General features: G+C 53.5%; 5 protein-coding genes across 5 annotated transcripts; 2 read left to right on the forward strand and 3 right to left on the reverse strand.

The window, feature by feature from the left end:
* Positions 1–30: 30 nt before the first annotated feature.
* On the reverse strand, positions 31–4,842 carry A1O5_04862 (adenosinetriphosphatase; the record flags this gene model as incomplete). Its single annotated transcript, XM_007745466.1, has 4 exons — positions 31–218; positions 275–4,175; positions 4,231–4,713; positions 4,765–4,842. The coding sequence occupies 4 exons, from the start codon at positions 4,840–4,842 to the stop codon at positions 31–33; spliced, it is 4,650 nt and encodes a 1,549-aa protein (XP_007743656.1).
* A 1,706-nt stretch (positions 4,843–6,548) lies between these two features.
* On the forward strand, positions 6,549–7,233 carry A1O5_04863 (peptidyl-prolyl cis-trans isomerase NIMA-interacting 4; the record flags this gene model as incomplete). Its single annotated transcript, XM_007745467.1, has 3 exons — positions 6,549–6,692; positions 6,803–6,905; positions 7,025–7,233. The coding sequence occupies 3 exons, from the start codon at positions 6,549–6,551 to the stop codon at positions 7,231–7,233; spliced, it is 456 nt and encodes a 151-aa protein (XP_007743657.1).
* Positions 7,234–7,450: 217 nt separating this feature from the next.
* Positions 7,451–8,401, reverse strand: A1O5_04864 (uncharacterized protein; the record flags this gene model as incomplete). Its single annotated transcript, XM_007745468.1, has 1 exon — positions 7,451–8,401. The coding sequence occupies one exon, from the start codon at positions 8,399–8,401 to the stop codon at positions 7,451–7,453; it is 951 nt and encodes a 316-aa protein (XP_007743658.1).
* A 3,336-nt stretch (positions 8,402–11,737) lies between these two features.
* Positions 11,738–12,163, forward strand: A1O5_04865 (uncharacterized protein; the record flags this gene model as incomplete). Its single annotated transcript, XM_007745469.1, has 1 exon — positions 11,738–12,163. One exon carries the CDS (start codon positions 11,738–11,740, stop codon positions 12,161–12,163), a length of 426 nt encoding a protein of 141 aa, XP_007743659.1.
* A 1,907-nt stretch (positions 12,164–14,070) lies between these two features.
* Positions 14,071–15,674, reverse strand: A1O5_04866 (uncharacterized protein; the record flags this gene model as incomplete). The annotated part of the gene is made up of 3 exons (XM_007745470.1): positions 14,071–14,952; positions 15,007–15,464; positions 15,524–15,674. 3 exons carry the CDS (start codon positions 15,672–15,674, stop codon positions 14,071–14,073), a joined length of 1,491 nt encoding a protein of 496 aa, XP_007743660.1.
* Positions 15,675–18,357: the final 2,683 nt, after the last annotated feature.

The raw sequence follows: 18,357 nt of genomic DNA on the forward strand, positions 1-18,357 counted from the left end.
CGCTGATGAAACTCAAATCTTGCCTTGCGATCATGTCCCACCCATGCCCAGATCCCCTTCGGCATCAACAATGGCAAGTCTCTGTTTCGCCGTCTTGGCCTTCTTGCTCACGCCTCGTCCGCCACGAGGCCCACGCTTCGGTCCAGCCGTCTCTGCTGCGCTGACGGGAGTTGCCGCCCCGGACGGTTTCGCCGAAGCATCTTCGAAATGTCCTTCGCCTGCACGAAAAAGTGGTCAGTCGATACTAACAATGCCAGAGAAAAAGGCCACTCACCTTCATGATACATATCATCCAAACTCATTTCGCCCTTTCGTTTCCTTCCACCAGCCGCAGCCGCCGCCGCCGCCGCCGCCGCCGCCGCCGCCGCCTTCTTGCTCCTCTTCCTTGTGTTCTCCTCATCAGGCTTCTCGGCAATTTCCTTTTCCTTCTGTTCAATAAGAGCCGCTTGGTCATCGTCTGCGAGCCACATGGCGATATCCTTGGTCCTATTCTCACGCCGATCGCGGGTATTGAAGTCCACACCAGCTCCATCTCCGCCGGTGATGACGACTCGTTGCACTTCTTCTTTCTGCATGGCCCGCTTGCGGATGCGTTCTTCGATGGTCCCACGAGTGATGAGCCGGTACACTGTGACCTGTTTGGTCTGGCCCAGTCGGTGGGCGCGGTCCATGGCTTGCGAATCGATGGTGGGATTCCAATCCGAGTCGTAGAAGATGACAGTATCGGCAGATGTCAAGTTGATACCCAGACCACCAGCGCGGGTGGACAGCAGGAAGATAAAGATCTCGGGCCTGGTCTGGAAATCGTGCACCGTGTCTCGACGGTCTTCTAACTTGGTACTCCCATCCAATCGACAGTACTTGTAGTTGCGATACGTGAGATATTCTTCCATCAAGTCGATCATACGAGTCATCTGGAAGTACAAGAGTACACGGTGTCCACCCTGTTTGAGTGCTCGAAGCAGCTGATCCAGTTTCGCAAGCTTGCCTGAATCCGTAACAAATCGGCGCATCGAAGGCACCGCGATGTTGGTGTACCTGGCCTTTGCAGATTCCGGTGCGGGCAGCATATTGGAGATCGGGAAATTGGCAGGATCCTCGTCACGCTCAAGTAGCTTCTCCTCCAGTGATTCTTCTAGCGGGTACAGCGTGTTGCGGACATCCGTGTTGAACAAGGTCAATTGTCGATCCGAGATTGAGGATTGATCAAAGCAACTGACCTCAATCGGCGGGGCCAACGCTTTCGGTCGGGCTGCCGGTTCCAACACCGAGACCCCGTGTTCCGCAAGCGTATCCCTGGAAATATTGCAAAGTTTTGCGAGGTTCGAGTTGGGATCCAGTTGCCTGAGAGCCTGTCGGGGTTCGTTTTCCACAATGTTGAACATGGCATGCGCCGGCGGCCCGTCGGATCCATCTGCAGAATCTTGAAAGATGTGTATCCTTCGTCTCTGCTGTCTCTTGAGCTGTATGGCACGCTCGAAGGGTCCAGACTCGCTATAAGAGGAGGCTTCACCGGCGGAGGTGTCGACGAAACGCAGGAAGGAGAACGCCCCGTCGTCTTCGGCTGAGGATTTGATGTGCTCAGGAGTCCAGATCCTCATCAGACCACCAAGTCCCTTGGTCTTGAAACCAGCGCGTCGAAAGCCGGCGTAGGGATTGTTAGGTCCAGCGGCGTCTAATCTCCCAACATCATTACACAATACTCGAGGCAGATCATATCGAATTTGGTTGCGGACAGAATAGCCGACCTGCACAAAGGAGCCTTCTCGGACGAATGAGGCGGTCTCGGCAAAATACGACATCGAGAACGGCGAAGTTGTGTCTGCTCGTTCGAACAAATCGGGATGGTTGCACACTTTTCGGAACTGCATGACCAAGTTCATCAGAGTGGCAGTATCTTCGTCGCCGCCCAGAGCTGCCTTCTCGATCAGGTCCATGATGCTGATCTTGCTGCGCAAATTCGAGTAGTACGCTCGTTGTCGATAGGTGAGCTCGCAGAAGACATCTTTTTCAACCTTGTCGCCAAGTTCCTTCTGCACATGTGCCTTGACACGCCGCAACATGAATGGCTTGAGAATCATATGCAACCGCTTGAGTTGATCCTGATTCAACTTGGTGTTGCTCTGTGCATGGCTTTCAATGTCCTTGGAGAACCAGTCACTGAACTCGTCGTGTGAGTCAAACAGCGTGGGCATGATAAAATGGAGTAAAGCCCACAACTCTTGCATATTGTTCTGAATCGGTGTACCCGTGAGCAAAAGCCGGTTGCGACACTGGAAAGCGAGGAGAGTCTTCCATCTGGAACTGCTTGATGACTTGATGGCTTGCGCCTCGTCCAGAATCATGTACTGCCATCGGATCTTCTGGAAATACTGAGCATCCTGAACGACAAGTTGATATGAAGTAACGAGCACGTGGAACTCGGAATCTTTCGTGTAGGTGATGTGCTTCCGATCCCAGAACTTTCGCAAGATCTTTCGGTCCTTTGCACTGCCCCAATATGGAAGAACCTTGATTGCGGGCACAAATTTGGTGATTTCTTGCTGCCAGTTGTGTAGCGTTGAGGCTGGAGCGATGACCAAGAAGGGTCCCCAGATGTTGTGCTGCTCTGCAAGATAGCCCATGACCGAAATAGACTGAACGGTCTTGCCGAGACCCATTTCATCTGCCAGTATGCCGTTGATACCTTGCTCGTAAAGGTTAACCAGCCAGTTGAGACCTTTGAGCTGGTATTCCTTGAGTTGAGCCTGCAACATCTTGGGCTGGGAGACTTGTACATCGCCTGCCATGGTAGGATTCTGAAAGTTCATCTCGCTCGAGTCAAGAGCAGCCATGGAGTCTTGTGCGTTGAAGTTGCGCGCTTTGTCTTGTGCATCCTGCAGTGCGCTTGCAGCGTTGGATATCGCGACCTTCCTCAACTCTGACTCGTCCTCGGCGTCGAAATCCAGGTCTTCAAAGTTAGTGACCTTGACGTTTGCGTGTTGCTTGGACAGTGATAAGTCATCCACGTCTTGATCCTGATCTCCATTGGGCATGCTCTTCTCTCCGGAACTGTGAACCTCTCCATTGTCTGTGGCTCTCTCCACTTCGTCTGTTTTGATTTTGCGCCCGATAAAATGCGAGTAGATCTCTGTTTGCGAGATGAGGAAGTTGAGTTTCCGCTTCTGTCTGTTGGCCTCGCGATCGGCTTCAGCTTTCTTTGCGTCTTCAATCTCCTTCCTCTCTGCGAGACGACGTAGATCTCGCTCTTCCCGCTCGTTCCGCTTCCAGAAGGACATCATTTCACGCATAACACGTTTCGCCCGTGCTTGGGTATCCTTCATGCTCTTGTTGGTGCGCTCCTGCCATTTCCGCGCTTGTTTGCTTGCGAGGATGGCAGTCTTGCGGAGGTTTTCCTGTCTGATAGAGAGAGATACTTGCTTAATCCGATATACTTTCGGTACATCTTTTCTCGCCAAGTCTCTCCAGATCTGCTCGTAGATTTGAACATATCCTTTCGATTCATAGTTGACTGTCTGTGGCGGAGGAGTAGCAGGGACCTCCTTGGGCTCCTTGGGCTCCTTGGACTTTTTGGACTTGCCAGATGGGCCGGGGGTCGCTTCTTCCTTGGGCGCAATTTGGATCAAGGCATCCTTTTCCATCGCCGCATAAGCCGCTTCTGCGGCATCTTTCTCGGCCTGCTTCTTTTCTTTGGACTTCTTTAGACGAGCGGAGGGAGCACCGGGTTCCTTCTTGCTGCGCTTCTTAGGTGGCTCACCAGGTTCGGGCGTGGCGAGCTGGAATGAAGATGTAACACCACCTTCGTAGTTTGGAGCCGGGGCCGGTACTTCCATGTCTTCCTGGGTAGGGACACCCTCGAGCAGTTCTGTGGTCTGTTTTATGCGAGCCTGGGACTTCTCTGCTTGCCTCAGATATTTTTGTGCCTCTTCTTGATCTTCAGCATCTCTTGCACGCTGTTCCAGCTCTTCCAGCCTGTTTCGCTCATGACGGATCTGCTGCTCACGGCGCCGTTTTCGCTGCATGTCTTTCTTTCTTTCTTTTTCGCTCTGGTGATCCTTGTCGGCAATCTCCTTGGCAGCGACAGGTTCGAAGCGTTCACGGAAGCGCTGAGCTGCAATAAGGCCTTGTTTGTCCATGGATCGGATGAATGTTTCCAGGAGATAGCCACGACGGCGCTACGAGGGAGGTCAGCCCTACTGCCAGATGGATGCGGTTGGTGATTCCACTTACCTTGCGCTTGTGCAATTCGACTTCGTACACTTCTGCGGCTCTCTTCCTAGTTCTTTGCTTGTATCGTTCCTTGTGCTCGGACCAGGAGACATCCTCGGCGTCACTGAAACTAGTGTCGTCGATGACAGCAAGAGCTTTCAGTATCTTGTCAGCCTCCCCCTCCGTGAGTATCTTTCGTGGTCGTGGTGGTGCGACATATTTTTTGGGAGCGTGTATTGCCTCTGCTTTCGGTTGCGATTTGCTGATGCCATTGCCCAAAGTCTGACTTGGGCTGACGTCGAGCATTCTGGTCACAGGTGGCATCTCAGGCACAGGCTTGCTTTCTACAAAAGGCTCTTTGGGCGGAGGCGGCGGCGGCGGCGCTGGTGGCGTCGCCGGCCGCTGAGGAGGCAGTTTCGCTTCAGATATTTTTGGAGAGGGTTCGTTGTTTGAAGGGCCAAGGATGCTTGCAAAGGACATGGGGTTGCTCGCCCTGTCTGGCTTCTGTGGGACAAAATCAGCATTTCGCTCGGCCGCACCGCATTGCCAACTTACGTCTTTTGATTGCGGCCTCGACTCTGACGAAGACATGTCTGCAGGTCTTCCGTTGCTGAGACTGTGGTGATCCCTCATTGGCGACTGCAGCGCAGAACTTGGAGGCCCTGGTGGATGCGCGTGCGATGGATTGACATCATATGGCGACGGCATACTTGGATGAACCAGATGTCCAGAGTATGTTCTTTGAAGCGAGAACGGCGGACTTGATGTCAGAGGTTGGTACGGCGGCCCTGCGCCAATCGAAGGGGGAGGAAGAGGAGGCGGCGGAGGAGGTGGTGGTAACGCGCTTGTCGAAGGCAAAGGGGATGCCAGCGTGGGCCGGGTATGATGCGGGCTGTGTACCAAGGACGCAGGAGGAAACGGAGGCGGAGTTTGGATGAGGTGTTGAGGAGGCATCTGAAATGGTTCATGGCCAAAAAATGGGCGGTTCGGGTGACTTGGTGAATAAGGTGGTGGGTATTGGTTCGACCGAGTCGGCGAACGAACCGCGTATGGTGTCGATCCAGACATTGTGAATTCTTTTTCCCGTCGTGGACCACTAACGGCGTGGGTTGTTTTTTTGGGTCTACCGTGGTGTTGTTGGTCCTACTGGCACAGACTCGCTATCAAAATGTTTATCTATTGCCTCTGCCCACAGTCTCCATCGCCTAATCGTGGCACAGCGCTGTCAGCGACGGGGGGAGGGACGTTTTTCGCCGACGAGATTGATCGCGGTGAGGATGATTTGGGATGGATGAGAGGAGGGTCGATCCACTCCGTTTGGCTTCCTCAGGGAGTTCGGCTGGTACAGTCAGGTCGTGTCACCGGATTCGGAATCATTCAAGGGGCTGGCGACATTATTGTTCAGCTGGACAATGGAAATGTATTCACTGTCGCGCAATGGGGAAAGGCGATGATGGGATGGTGATGGGAATGGGGGGTGGATTAAAGGAGATGAAGGTTGGTGGCGATGAAGAGGATGCTGGGTCATGGTCAGTCGCAGTTGGTGCAGCCGTGGGTGCAGTCCCAAAAGCCCAAGCTCATCCCGGATGTCTGGAATCACCATCTCCTCGAAAAGCGCGAATCCCGGCCGGCGTTAAAGAGCATCAAAACCTGTCACGTGATGTCTCTTCTATAGGGAGCAACATTGGTATAGCCATTTTTCTATCTACGGCACAAGGGTCCCTCTGCAATGTTGGGAATCGCCAATAATTTTGTTTTCTTGTGGATCGAGCACGATTTTGCTCGAGGTGTTGGAGTTCTGTTTGTGCTGAGGATGCTGAGAGTGGTGTGCAGGGCGGCCGCTGGAAGCGAGGAGAATGACGGGCAGCTGCTGAGGTTTGCTCGCTGGCTGATCCACAAGGCACCTCCAGCACCTCTGACTTTTTCTGCGAAGGGGGGAACAAGCACTGCAAGTGGTAGCGCTGGTAGTGCTAGTAGTGCCAAAATACGCCAAACACGCCGAGACGCCCACCCCCGGGACCTGAACTGGGGCGGACGAGGGAGCGAGCGTCATTTGCTCTGCTGTGCCAAGCCATTATCCGAGGCTAGAACGGATATGGAAGCCATACTAGACCCCCTGGAGCTCCATTGCATTTGTGCCCTATTTCCTCGCAGGCGCTGGGTCCCTTCTCATGCGAGACCACCTTATTTGAAGGCTTGTCAGAGCGTCCATCACCGAGTAGCTGTTTTTCGGTGTCACCTGTCGTCGTCTACAAGCACGTTCAATAATCACTTCGTGGGCGGTGTTTCCTTGCAAGTTCTCCGACCAAGGGCCAGTCTTCAGCGAGTCTTCAGTCTTCATGGCGCCCAAGGGCAAAGATTCCGGCAAAGCCTCCTCTGGCAGTGCCAAAGGCAAAGCCAAGGGCAAAGACAACGAAGGCTCATCAGCCAGTGGGAGTGGGAAGCTGAAAGCGGCTCAATCCATCAATGCCAGACACATTTTGGTAGGTCGATTCTAAAGTTGGGCACGAAGGGCATCATCCGTCCATGCCTGCGCACAAATACTACGTGCTCCATTTAGGCAACATCCATCTAACCCTCACTCCCTCCACAGTGCGAAAAGCATTCCAAGAAAGAGGAAGCCCTGGCAAAGTTGCGCGAAGGGGCCAAGTTCGATGACGTTGCAAGGGAGTTCTCAGAGGATAAGGCCAGACAAGGTACGGAGTGTGCGACTTATCATCACCCCTTCCTTTGGAAGGTCCTTTGCATCAGCGAGTGGCCGTATGCGTCAGTCAGCGCGGGCTAACACGACAAAATCGTTATCATTCTCTTGCAGGCGGATCGCTAGGCTGGAAAACCAGAGGCAGCCTGCATGGAGACTTTGAGAAAGTCGCCTACGAATTAGAACCCTCCACAACAGCAAATCCCAAATGTGAGTCTGATTCCTTATCTCGTTTACTGAGACTGGTTACAAGGATTGAGGTGTTACTGCTTGGTGTCTACCTGTACAACAAAGGAACTGAGCCACAGAATGAGCGTTCCTGAGCTATCTCGATCACCGCGAGCAAAAAGTAAGAAAGTCGGCGTGTGGGTTGGAAAATGTAGTGCCAATAACGCCATTGAAAATGGCCGTTTAATGCCTCTTGGTCCCCTTCGCTGACCAATTCCCCACAGATGCCGAGGTCAAAACAAGCCATGGCTACCACATCATAATGGTGGAAGGGCGGAAATGAGTGAGGTAGCTAGAATTGAAAGGTGGTCGTCAGTGAATGAGTGGACTGGCGACGGTGACATCCGCAAGCACATCTAGCGCGATGTGGTCGACATGATGCTTTCTCTTTCTTGGGGATATGTTGCCAGGGAGCACCATCACATCTATGACTGGCAATTTGGTGTTGAGGAGTTTCGGAGGAGTTCGCGTAGCTGTGGCAGGGACGTCCGGGTTGGACTTTGCAGAGCTGGATGGACTTGGTCGCTCCTGAGGCGGAGTGAATCGAGAAGCCGAATGGATGGTGACCTGTGCTGCCACTTGCTCCGAGGCAGGCCTCTCCTTCAGTCGCTCTCCCAGGTCTAAAGTCAAGAAGCCGCTTGATCTGGCCTCCTCTTGTGGCGGTGACAGGCGTTGCGGCAGGTTGGCGAAAGGCCCAGGACGGGGCATTTCAGCGACAAGGTTGAGGATCCCACTTGAACGAGGTTCTTCCGGCTCCGGCGCGGGAGCAGGTGCAGTCCCATTGGGCGACAATGCCCTCGACGAAGGCGTGCGAACCGAACCCCCGTCGACGCTGGAAGACACCCGTCTGAAGTTATCAGGATCGGACGAGACGTAGCCATTCTGCGATGGTTGGTCTTGAGTGTTATTGCGACCCAGACGCCGCCTCTTGAAGCGGAAATCTTCGAGTTCCTCGACCCTCTTCTCCACCGACATGGTGGCATCGTCGACGGCGACGACGCGGTCTCTTAGGCGGACGTGCTCATCATAATTGCCTTCGACTCTATCTTCGATGTCGACGATGCGTCGACGCATTTCTTTCTCGCTCTGGTAAAAAGGGGCGAGCGCCTCACGCAAGATGCGAACTTCTCTTTCCCACATCTGTCTTTCTCTCTGTAAAGCAGAATCCCGGTTGCTGCGTTCATTCTGAATGGTTTCTTCCAAACGCTTGACCTTATCAAAGACGACATTTATCTTATCAAGAACAGCATTGAGTTTATCCATATGTTTTTCATTATTATTGTTTTCCTGGTGGACGTGGTAGCAGGCTTGATGGCCGCATTCACAGATACTCCCAGGCGCGCTTCGATTAAGGTGGAAGGATTGGCATGAACACTGTTGATTCTGTGCCGAAGGGTGTAACAAGAGATATCGACATTCTCCGGTTGGGAGGGGACGGGCACTTTCAGCGCTCAACCGGAGAGGGCGATGTTCGTGGGCAAAGGGTGGGGGTAACGGCAACGCGTTCGAGCCAAACATCGAGGCCAGGGATAAAGGCGCCCGGGTTATCGATCAACGACTCCGGCAAAAAAAGAAACGTGATCTGTGCGATGCATATGAAGATGTCCGCAAGATCCAGAGGTTTTGTCAAGGGGAAGACCCCCTCACCCTCCGAAGAGGGCGATATCACCAGTTTTATGATATCGCTATACGCAAACTTGGATTGAGAGTGCACCGTTGAGCCTGGAAACCTGTCAGCATCCATTACGGGCGTTATCGCTGGCCTTCATAAAAAAAGGCCAAGGTACGGTGAGCGACCGTGGGCATGGGTGACATACACAGTTGTTTTGGGGGATGGGTGTTACCACGGCGCAAAGCTCTTTCTCAAAGAACTCCAGCTGAACGTGTACCACAGATAAATGCTCATTGTACCGGGAATCAGCGACGAGGAATCAAGAAGGAAGAGAAGAGGAGGAAGGGGAAAAAATCGAGAGAGCCTGAGAGACTGGCACGCAATAACCAACTGTGGTGGTCAGGAGAAGTTTATCAGCTGGGCGGATGGATATTTGGGATGGAGGAACGAAGACGCAAGGTCGTTATCTGCGCAGATGCTGAGGTGCAGGACCGATAGTGCCCGCGCCGTGCGTCTTCGGTTCAACTGAGGACGTCTGCCGGCAAGACAGAGTCAGGGAGGCATGTGCCTGCGTGCTGTCAGGCAAATGGACCTTGTTAACCTTGTTGAGGGGCGGCAGTGCCGAATCAGAGGCCGGATAGCAATCGGGGATGGCAGGAAACGGCAAAATGCAGGCAGAATGGACATGGATCGGGAGAGGCCTGGGGGGCGCGCTGCTAGCCTCCAAGGATGCCCGACGATGTTGTTTTTGTTCGCTGATGTGCGACACAAGCGATCTTTGATGGGCTGGCAAGACTGGCACGCTGGGGGGGCAGGCAAGGCGGGCTTGCTGATGCGCGCTGCACGTCCAGATTGTGGTGTATGATAAGGATAAGGCTAGTGAGGCTGCTTTGCGAGCTGGACAAGTCTTGACAGGAGCCAGTCTCCGTTTGTGAGACTGGCATTCGCTCGCGGCAAGGCGGAACGGAACAACGTGGGATCCCGCGACAAGGTTAGGAGTGGCTTCTTTTTTGCGTCGCTCGGGACCCCCACCGGAGCATCCTGGTCGTGGTGTTTGGTGCTGGTGCTGGTGTTGGTGCTGGTGTTGGTGCCCTTTCACATATCATCATCGCCGCATCGGAAACTGGGCTACATATGAATGAGCAAAGCAAGTGTGAGCCCTGAGCACAGGGGGGCCCACACGGCGAAGGGGTGAGAGAGATAGCAGCAGGAGCAGGAACCCACCCAATCGATCCCGGGCGACCAGGTCCGAGGAGGGAGTGTTGGGTGTTGGGTGTTTCGTGATGGTGTTGGCGTTGGTGGTCAGTCCCTTACTCTGTACATGGTTGTTGTTGTTGAAGGAGAAGAAGAGAAGTGGGGTTATCCCACCCCTGCGATTTCAGATCCTGTGCTGTGGTGCTGTGGAACAAAGTACAGGGTACTCATACCCGTACTCCGTACTCCGGGACACACCTTTGGGATTGTATTATTTGTTGCTTCGCCTTGGGCCGAGTGAGACTCTAAGAGATAGGGATACGACGCAGGGTGGCCCAACACCGCAACCTATCTGATGCAGCATGATTATCTTAGCTTTCACATGGGAATTCTGCTCCAAAAGAAAAAGAAACAAGAATGCGAACTGACCTGACCGCCTTCAGAGACATGTACCTTGTACGGAGGGAATACATCCAGAGAACGGAGTGAATCTCCATTTTGGGGGGACGCGTTCGATTTGTGCTAGATTTGCTAGAAGAAGGGGGGGGGCGCGAGGGCCCGGGCCTACCGCTCAAGCGCTTAGCCATCGATAGTTCCCATCCAAGGAATAGCACCCCCAAGCGGCAAGAGATGCTGATGGGCTGATGGGCGCAGAATGGGGGTTTGGGAACCTTTGGGAGCTTGGGGGGAGGGATGGAGGGACGGAGGCAACGCCTAGAACAATGACTGATGGAGTTGGCCATTGGGTACGAGGAGGGACCAGAGGGATGCCCACTGCCCACTGCCCACTGCCCAGAGGCGCAGGTGGTGCAGAGGCGGGACGTGCTGCAATAGGCTTTGAGCGGTGGCCGGCAAAATCCACCATCTTTGTCGCTCCTCATCACGATTCACGACTGTCATCCCGTGACTTTTCCGTCTTGCCGGCAAAACGATCTTGTGAAGCCAAGAGTGAGAGCCAAAAAAAACAAATACCTGGGCACGTGGGCTGCACCCTTGGGTTTCTCTCAAGTAATTATTAGTTCTTCCTGGTGACACAGCGCTGGCGATGCCTGTCATGGATGCGATGGGGGTTCGCAGTTGGCTCACATCACTTGGGACTGTTTAGGGTCCTCAATGGCCCTCAAATAGCCACTCCTAACTGTTGTAATACCTCGTACCGAGTACAGAGTAGGTAAGTACATAGGTTACTGGCGAGCGGATTTAACCATCCTCCGCATCCAATGCATACTTCCGAACATACACCACTTCTCGAACATTTTTTTCCCCGTCGAAAACGAAGAGCCGAATTCGGCACGCCGCGGCAGCTACTGGGTATGTACCAAGTGGCTGAGCAAGATCTCTGCCTTTGCCGACCGCGCCGACGGGCTGTCGTAATCAAAGAATGAACAAATTTCCTTGCGCAACATCCTCCGTCTTCTACTCTTTCTCCTTATTCTTCTCTAAATTGAAGCGGCATCTCCTGTCTATCAACTTGAAGTGCACGACTGACTGCAACAACGTTCACTAAATGCCTTTGCATTACTCGAGATAACTGTGTTTGAAAATCCAGCGCACTACTTTTTCGAGAGGGGAAACGGCACCATTCGATCCAGCTCGATTTGCCCCCACACACAGCCTTGTTCCGGACCTCAGCCTCGTCACCCCGCAGACACACGGGCTTCTACGAGACTAGCAACCGTGTAGCCCATCTTATCCTTCGGACCTGTCGGGCACAATTTGACAGCCCTGACATATTCTTCTCTATCCCTTCTAAGTCCCTCTTTGCCCTCCCTCCGTTTTTTCTCTCTCTCATTATGTCCGACAACAACAACAACAACAACAAATATGAACCACCCAACGGCCCGCCTCCCAACGGAGCCCTGACCGTCCCGCCGCAAGTCCACCACGACGCCGGCCCATACTACCCGCTCAGCGCACCCGTCAACAACACGCGCGGGCTCGTGCCTGAGTCTTACCCTCCCGCCCAAGCTCCCAACGGAGCCTACATGCCGCCTCAGGGCTGGAACCAAGGTCCCCCAGGCCCGTGGCCGCCGCAGGGTCCGCTGGGCCAACAGCAACCCTACGGATACTACGGACCGCCGCCACCGGGCATGTATTACCAGCAAGGCCCGCCAGTGGGATACTACGATCGATCGCCAAACCAGGCCGCGGCTGAAGGGTGTTGTGCAGCCTTCTTGGCCGCCCTGACCTGCTGTTGCTGTCTTGAGCTTTTGTTCTAAGTTCCTACCAAGATTGCGCTGTGCCTGGGTACACACACACACAAAAGCTTCATACCGCAAGTTTTGAAGGCGGGTGGAGCCGGAGTTGTCGCGAACACGCGGTCCACAGGGCACCGTCTCTATCTGCGCGACGAGGCACCGGGCTGCTACCAGACGCGGCCTTCCCATGTGTCGAGTAGTATCTCAGGAGGACTGCGCACTTGATGGGCGGGATCAGGACCAGGACGGAAGGGAAGGGTAAACCCCGCAGGAAGCAAAAGCTTCGATGCAGTCAGGGCAGCCAGCCAAAGGTCAGTCCGAGTGCGCGACGCAAACGCAAGCGCCTACTCTCGAGCGGCTTGGACTTGAACTCATCCTGACCCCTTGTGCCGTGCTCGGCCAACGGGTCGAAATCGGCCATGGGAAGAGACAAAGCATCCATATAATATCTTTACCACCTTAATTAATGTGTGAGCGGGCGCGGCGCGGAGGCATATGGGTTTTTCCTACATGTAAATGTAACAATGCTAGTTTGTCCTTGTCCTTGGGCGGGAAGGAGCGGGAGCATTCATACCGGTGTCAAAAAGAACCAAGTACGGTGTTCATTGTTTTCAGATGCATATATTGATTGACTGATTGATTTGCCTCGTGTTTCTATTTCCGGCTCTCTCCGCGTACATACCAACGTGATCCCTTGCCTCCTTTATTTCCCTCTTCCCGTGATCGTCTTTCACATGCATCAGATGCGTGTCACTCGGGCACGAGCACGAGTCAAGAAGGGCCATGCCATGAACGGCCCCGAGGCGCAAGGCACGTCACCGGGGCGGACCACGCGCGCGAGACAGACAGATAGACCGAGACAGGAACCCCCGGGGTCTAAGTCGGCGAAGCAGGGCAGATGCCTCTTCTCCGGCATCACCGAAACCACGTCGGTCCGTCACTGTCTGTCCCAAGGTCGGATCGTCCAGCGTGATCGGGCGGGTCTTAGGAGTGATGAAGCATTCATTGTTCCGTTCGAATCGAGCCCTCTTCAGGACACAGAAGCTGTTGGCCAATGTGTAATGACATCGAACATCGGATTTTCCTCCAAAACAAGTACTCTGTGCAAACATTCGCTACCTAGGAACTAGGTATTGAACGTCGAGTCAAGTCTGCAACCCAACTTCCTTGCCGGTCCTCGAGACACCCAAATCCGATTCAACTCCAATCTCAGATCCTGAACGCCACCCAGTCGCTCAGTCGCTCAGTCAGTAGTGCCATATTCTAGGTTAGAACAACAATTCTGGGTCCTGCTTCTGTCAATCAGTCAGTCAGTCAGTTTTAACCTTCTCTCACGTAGGTATTGCACAGGAGACGACAGAGCTGTGTCCGGGCCCCTTTTCTTGTCGACAAGGTTGTACCAGAACAATGACCCGGCACTCCCATATGGCGTTCCTCACCATGTTTGTTGCGGGGGTCTTCCTCGCTTCGGCTTCAATTTGTATCTCTTTCATAAGCCAAGGTCAAGCGCAACCGATGGCCGAGACACACACACCACTGTACCTTGAACCGCGTGCAGACCCTTCATCATCAGGAACCACAACATCAAACCAACCCTGCAACAGCAGACGCGACTTAGCTTTGACGGTCATGGGCGTGGTACTTATGGTTCTCGGGTTGCAGCTCACACTCTGGTCGGTTTGGATCTTGGCCAGGAGGCGAGGGCGTTAACTAGCTCTTGAATGTAAGTATGGGGCCAGTGGGACAGTGTGAGATTAGGTGGGTTCAAGAAGACTCGCTTCATCTCGTATTTGAGTTCTCTTTCGCCTGAATTCATGAGCAACGGATGGATACGCCGCTGAAACTGGTATCACACAGAAGAAACCCCTCCCGAGTCCCGCATCTGAATACAAGAGCACATAATATCATCGATTCATTTGACTTACGCTTCATTTCTTCACCATCAAAACCGCCCCCTCATACACTTTCTGCACCTCGGTGGTCATTTTTGCCACAGGCATTGCGCCTCTTCCAGCAAACAATCCAATCACGGTGGCAAGGGCCGGCCGAGCATCTTTCTGAATTGGAGTCCAATGACCGCTTCGCGGAAGGAGCGTCACTTCACTGTCTCTGTTCAGATAGTCTCCAATTCCGTCCAGACAGATCGGTTTGGAACAAGCCTGATCTTTCTCTCCCCAAAGGACGTACGTAGGTGCTTTGAGACTTCCCTTGTATTGGTCGACAAACAGAGACTGCGAGACTGAAGACCGACGTCGGCCGGGCGAACTGGATTCCGATGCCGAGGTCTCCAGAGCGTAGAGGTCGGTGATTGTTTCCAGTGACTTGGCCCATGGACGCCAACCCACCCCATCTCGATAATAGCCGGTCATATTCCAGAAAGCCTCTTGAGGAGATCGAGCTCGTTGCAGCACACTGGCGCCATAGCTGTTTGCCTGTGTTTCTCCATTGGTGGTATTGGCAACACCGTTGACGGCCGGAATCGATGTCTTGCACTCCTCTGGGCCGGGGCCAAACGAAGAGGCCATGCATTCCGGAGAACGATATTCCTTTGAGCCTCTTCCGTACGAAGACCAGTTTGCACCTCGGATAAACGAATAGTTCCCAGCAACGCCCAGGTACCTGACAAAGATCGATGGCAGGTGGAATGCGAAAATGTAGCCCATTAACATTGTTTGCACCATCAATGGCTTCAACGTGTTCAGGGCCTTAGACAAACACCCAAAATTCTGTTTCGGAGAGTGCTTGAACTGTTTGAAGATTTTCGAAGCGGAGTTCAGGATGCGATCCTTATTGGCAAAGGCAAGTTGAACCTACATGCGGGTCAGGTGTGTCTGGTCAGGTAGCAATTGAGAGCCATAACTTACGTGCGGCGCGTTGGTCAGAATGAAGCGGTCGGCAAGAGAAGCAGCTTCTGCAGCCAGACGGAACCCGAGAACACAGCCCCAGTCATGGCCCACGATGAATGTGCTAGTCTCGTCCGAGTCCTCCGTCGGGATGTACTTGTCCCTCATGGCAACGACAAATTCCGTGAGAGCCTCAAGAACTTCTGTATCGTACTTCTTGAAACTGTCGCTCCCCCCGTAGCCAGGTAAATCGACGCACACGAGGGTAGCATCGCGTATTGGCATGGCCGGCTCTTGCATCAGATGTCTCCACATCATCGAACTGTCAGGAAATCCATGCAAGAAAATTACCAGGTTGCCCTGTGACGCTCCATCTCGGTTGCTGATATAGTGGAGTCTGAGGTCGTTGCGGAGGGTGTAGAAGAAGTGCTTGAAGCCAGGGAGAGGTGACTTGGTCAGGTTCCAAAAGCGATCTCTTTCTGTGAAATGAGCTTGTCAAACATGTTACCTTCCTGGTGCCATCGAACGGTTCACTGACCAATTGCATATTGTAGCTTCTCTTGCTCAGTATCCTTCCTGAAGAAGGTTCCATTTTTCACAAACAGGCCCAGGAAGAGGCACCAGTTGAAGAAGCCGAACGAGTAGAAGGAGACCTGGCCAAAGAGCCGGCCTAAGAAGGTGGAAGCCATGGTGAGGGGTGTTCCGCTGAGGAACGCAGGTTCATGAGGAGCTGAGACTGGTCAAACCCCCTTAAGAGAGTCTTCAATGATGCGTGGAATTTGAGAGGAGAGGTCAGGTTTGTTTCTGATGAGAGCGACCTTTCTGAGGGAAACAAAGACAAGACGAGTAACTCGTGACTGTCAAGGAAGGCGTCAGAACCAGCGGCCAGGAGCAAACATTCGATTTCGTTGATGCACATGAATTCACATTCAGCATGGCGCCTGCCTCACTAGCAACGAAGGATGCCGAGGTGAGATCCTTCCCATCTTCGGGAACGTGTGCATGATCAGCCCATTATTCTCTTCAGACTGACTGGATTGCTCAAGCCAGCTATAGTCTGTGCACAAATAATCCAGGGGAACACAAGGTAAACTCCAATGGCTGCAGGCAAGTCGCGTGGCAGCGCAGGGGTGGAAGGACGTCACGATGGTCGACTTAATGGAGCAACGATGGGCAAGGGAGACACACAGAAGGGCAGCTTACTGCACTGGCCAGGCTGGTGAAGGGGGGGAGGGGGGCATTGGAGGGGGGACGTCTGGTGGTGGTAGACTTTTAGGCACTAGGCTGGATGCCGCTGCTCACTGCCACAGCGTCGGGGCCAGACTGCGCTTCAACTCTCCCCGTTACCACTGGTGCCACTATCTTCACTCGGTACTCCGCACCAAGTACTTTGGGCGAGCTTCTCTGCTTCCTCTTTAGCCTTTCCATCGTCCCGGCCAACCCAGACAAGACGTCTGCCCAACGATCGATCGCAAACCCGCGGATCAACGTCGGAAGAAGACAAAGTTCAACACTTCACCTACAGATCTTCACGGTCATGCTTTAGCTCTCCGGGTTCTGGGCCCTCTAATCAATCCATGGGCCCCATGTAGGCTTCGTTGGAGCAGCTCTCTGGTCTTCGTCCTCGTCCAAATCAACAGAGATCCCCAGGAAGATCTTAGAAGAGTTGTTGCAATTGGGTATTGGGCCAGCGCGAGGCCGGTCGAGACAGGGATGTGCACCTGCATGTTCGCCAGTGTCAGACAAAGGCAGTTTTCTGGACCGAGTATTCGAGCTGGGAGGCTGACATTGAGCCTGTTTCCTGGAAGATCTTCACTTTACACCAAAATGACTCCTGTGAAGGTGTGGGAGGGATGGAGTGTGAGCCATCATCCAAAGCTAAACCGGCTCCATTACTCGGCTCTGGGAAGTTTCATCGCCTGATTCTGCACACCTCCTCCTGGAAGGACACCAGACAGCCAGGATGATAAGAATGAGACCCCTCAAAGAAGTCTGCCACGGCTGTCAACGGTCAAGGCATGCTGTAGGCTTGCCCTGGCCCTCCTCCCCAAGCCGTCACCATCAGCTTTGGCTTTCTCCAAGGATCTCCGATTTGCACTGTCATCGTACCGCCCCGTGGATATGTCAATCTCGTGGTTGCAAACCATCACGGCTAGTTGACCAAAGAGCTGGATCATTTTGCAACCATGAAACACCCTTGGCGACAGTCTACTTTTTGCGTTGCCGTTCTCACTCCACGGACCACGCAATAGGTAGTCGGAGACACGATTGTCTACGAAATTCCACCACATTCCCAGCCCATTTGTGAAACACAACAGCAAATCATTGCTGAGCTGGGCCGATGCGGAGTCCCAGTTGCAAAGCATGATCATTCTAAGTGTCCACGGTGATTTCCCCGTTTGGCCATGGCGTTTTGTTTGCCCAAGACATTTGGCTATTCATTACCTCTAGCTTTGTGTGGTGCTCAGTTGCATGGGCAGCTAACATACAGCAGAAGACCATCGAGGTCATAAATGAATCCCGAGAATAAGCGTGCTTGAGAAGCTTCGCTCAAGGTCGAGTCTCGGGATTCCCCTTCTGTCACAGTGTTGCGCTTATCCCGTCAGTGACAGCTTTTGTCGAGCCCAGCACTTTGACCGACTTCCTCGTGCCGAGCGGCAAATTTGTTCGGAGATTCCATATGCTCATCGTCACGACCTTGTTGTGGTCGTCCATAGCAGACCAACTGCATGTTCATTATGGATTTGACACGGCTACGTCGGCCCTCCTTCGCCGAAGCACTCTAGCTAAAGGATTGTGCGGATTTGGGTTGTACATGTGTAACAAGGGTTATGGCTCGAAGACAAGGCCGACGAGGACCAACAGCAGTTCCCAAGCGAGGCCCGAGAGGATGTTGATCCTTCTTCGCAGTGTCTGTATGTGGACGATGTTGCTGATGCAGGGGTCTGTGTTGCTTTCCTGCAGAGGTGGGCGCGTCGAGTGGATAGTCCTGATGATGTCTATCGATGTCTCCTGCAAGGGGTAGTTGTGGACATAAGCACAACTGACATGCCGAAGCAGATATCAATCGCCTCCGAGATCTGGCTACGTCTCTGGCCCAGCAAACGTCCCATCCACAACAGCATTTCACTCCTGGGCCCCTGTTGGATGCCCTCCCCAAGCGATTCATCAGTTGACACGAATGCGGCCACTTTTCTCTCTCGTCATCGTAGGGAAGCTCCTAAAGCACATCAAACACGTCAGGGCCCATGGGCAGACTGCTACTGCAGTCTTACTGATGCCCGGAAATCTGGTCTTGTCTCTCCTGCTCCTGTCTCCTGGCTATGGCTTTTTGCCTCTTCCTCCATAAAACTGCAGACAGGGCGATCGCCC

Source organism: Cladophialophora psammophila (genome assembly GCF_000585535.1).
Source record: "Cladophialophora psammophila CBS 110553 chromosome Unknown aczJe-supercont1.6, whole genome shotgun sequence".
Lineage (NCBI taxonomy): Eukaryota > Fungi > Ascomycota > Eurotiomycetes > Chaetothyriales > Herpotrichiellaceae > Cladophialophora > Cladophialophora psammophila.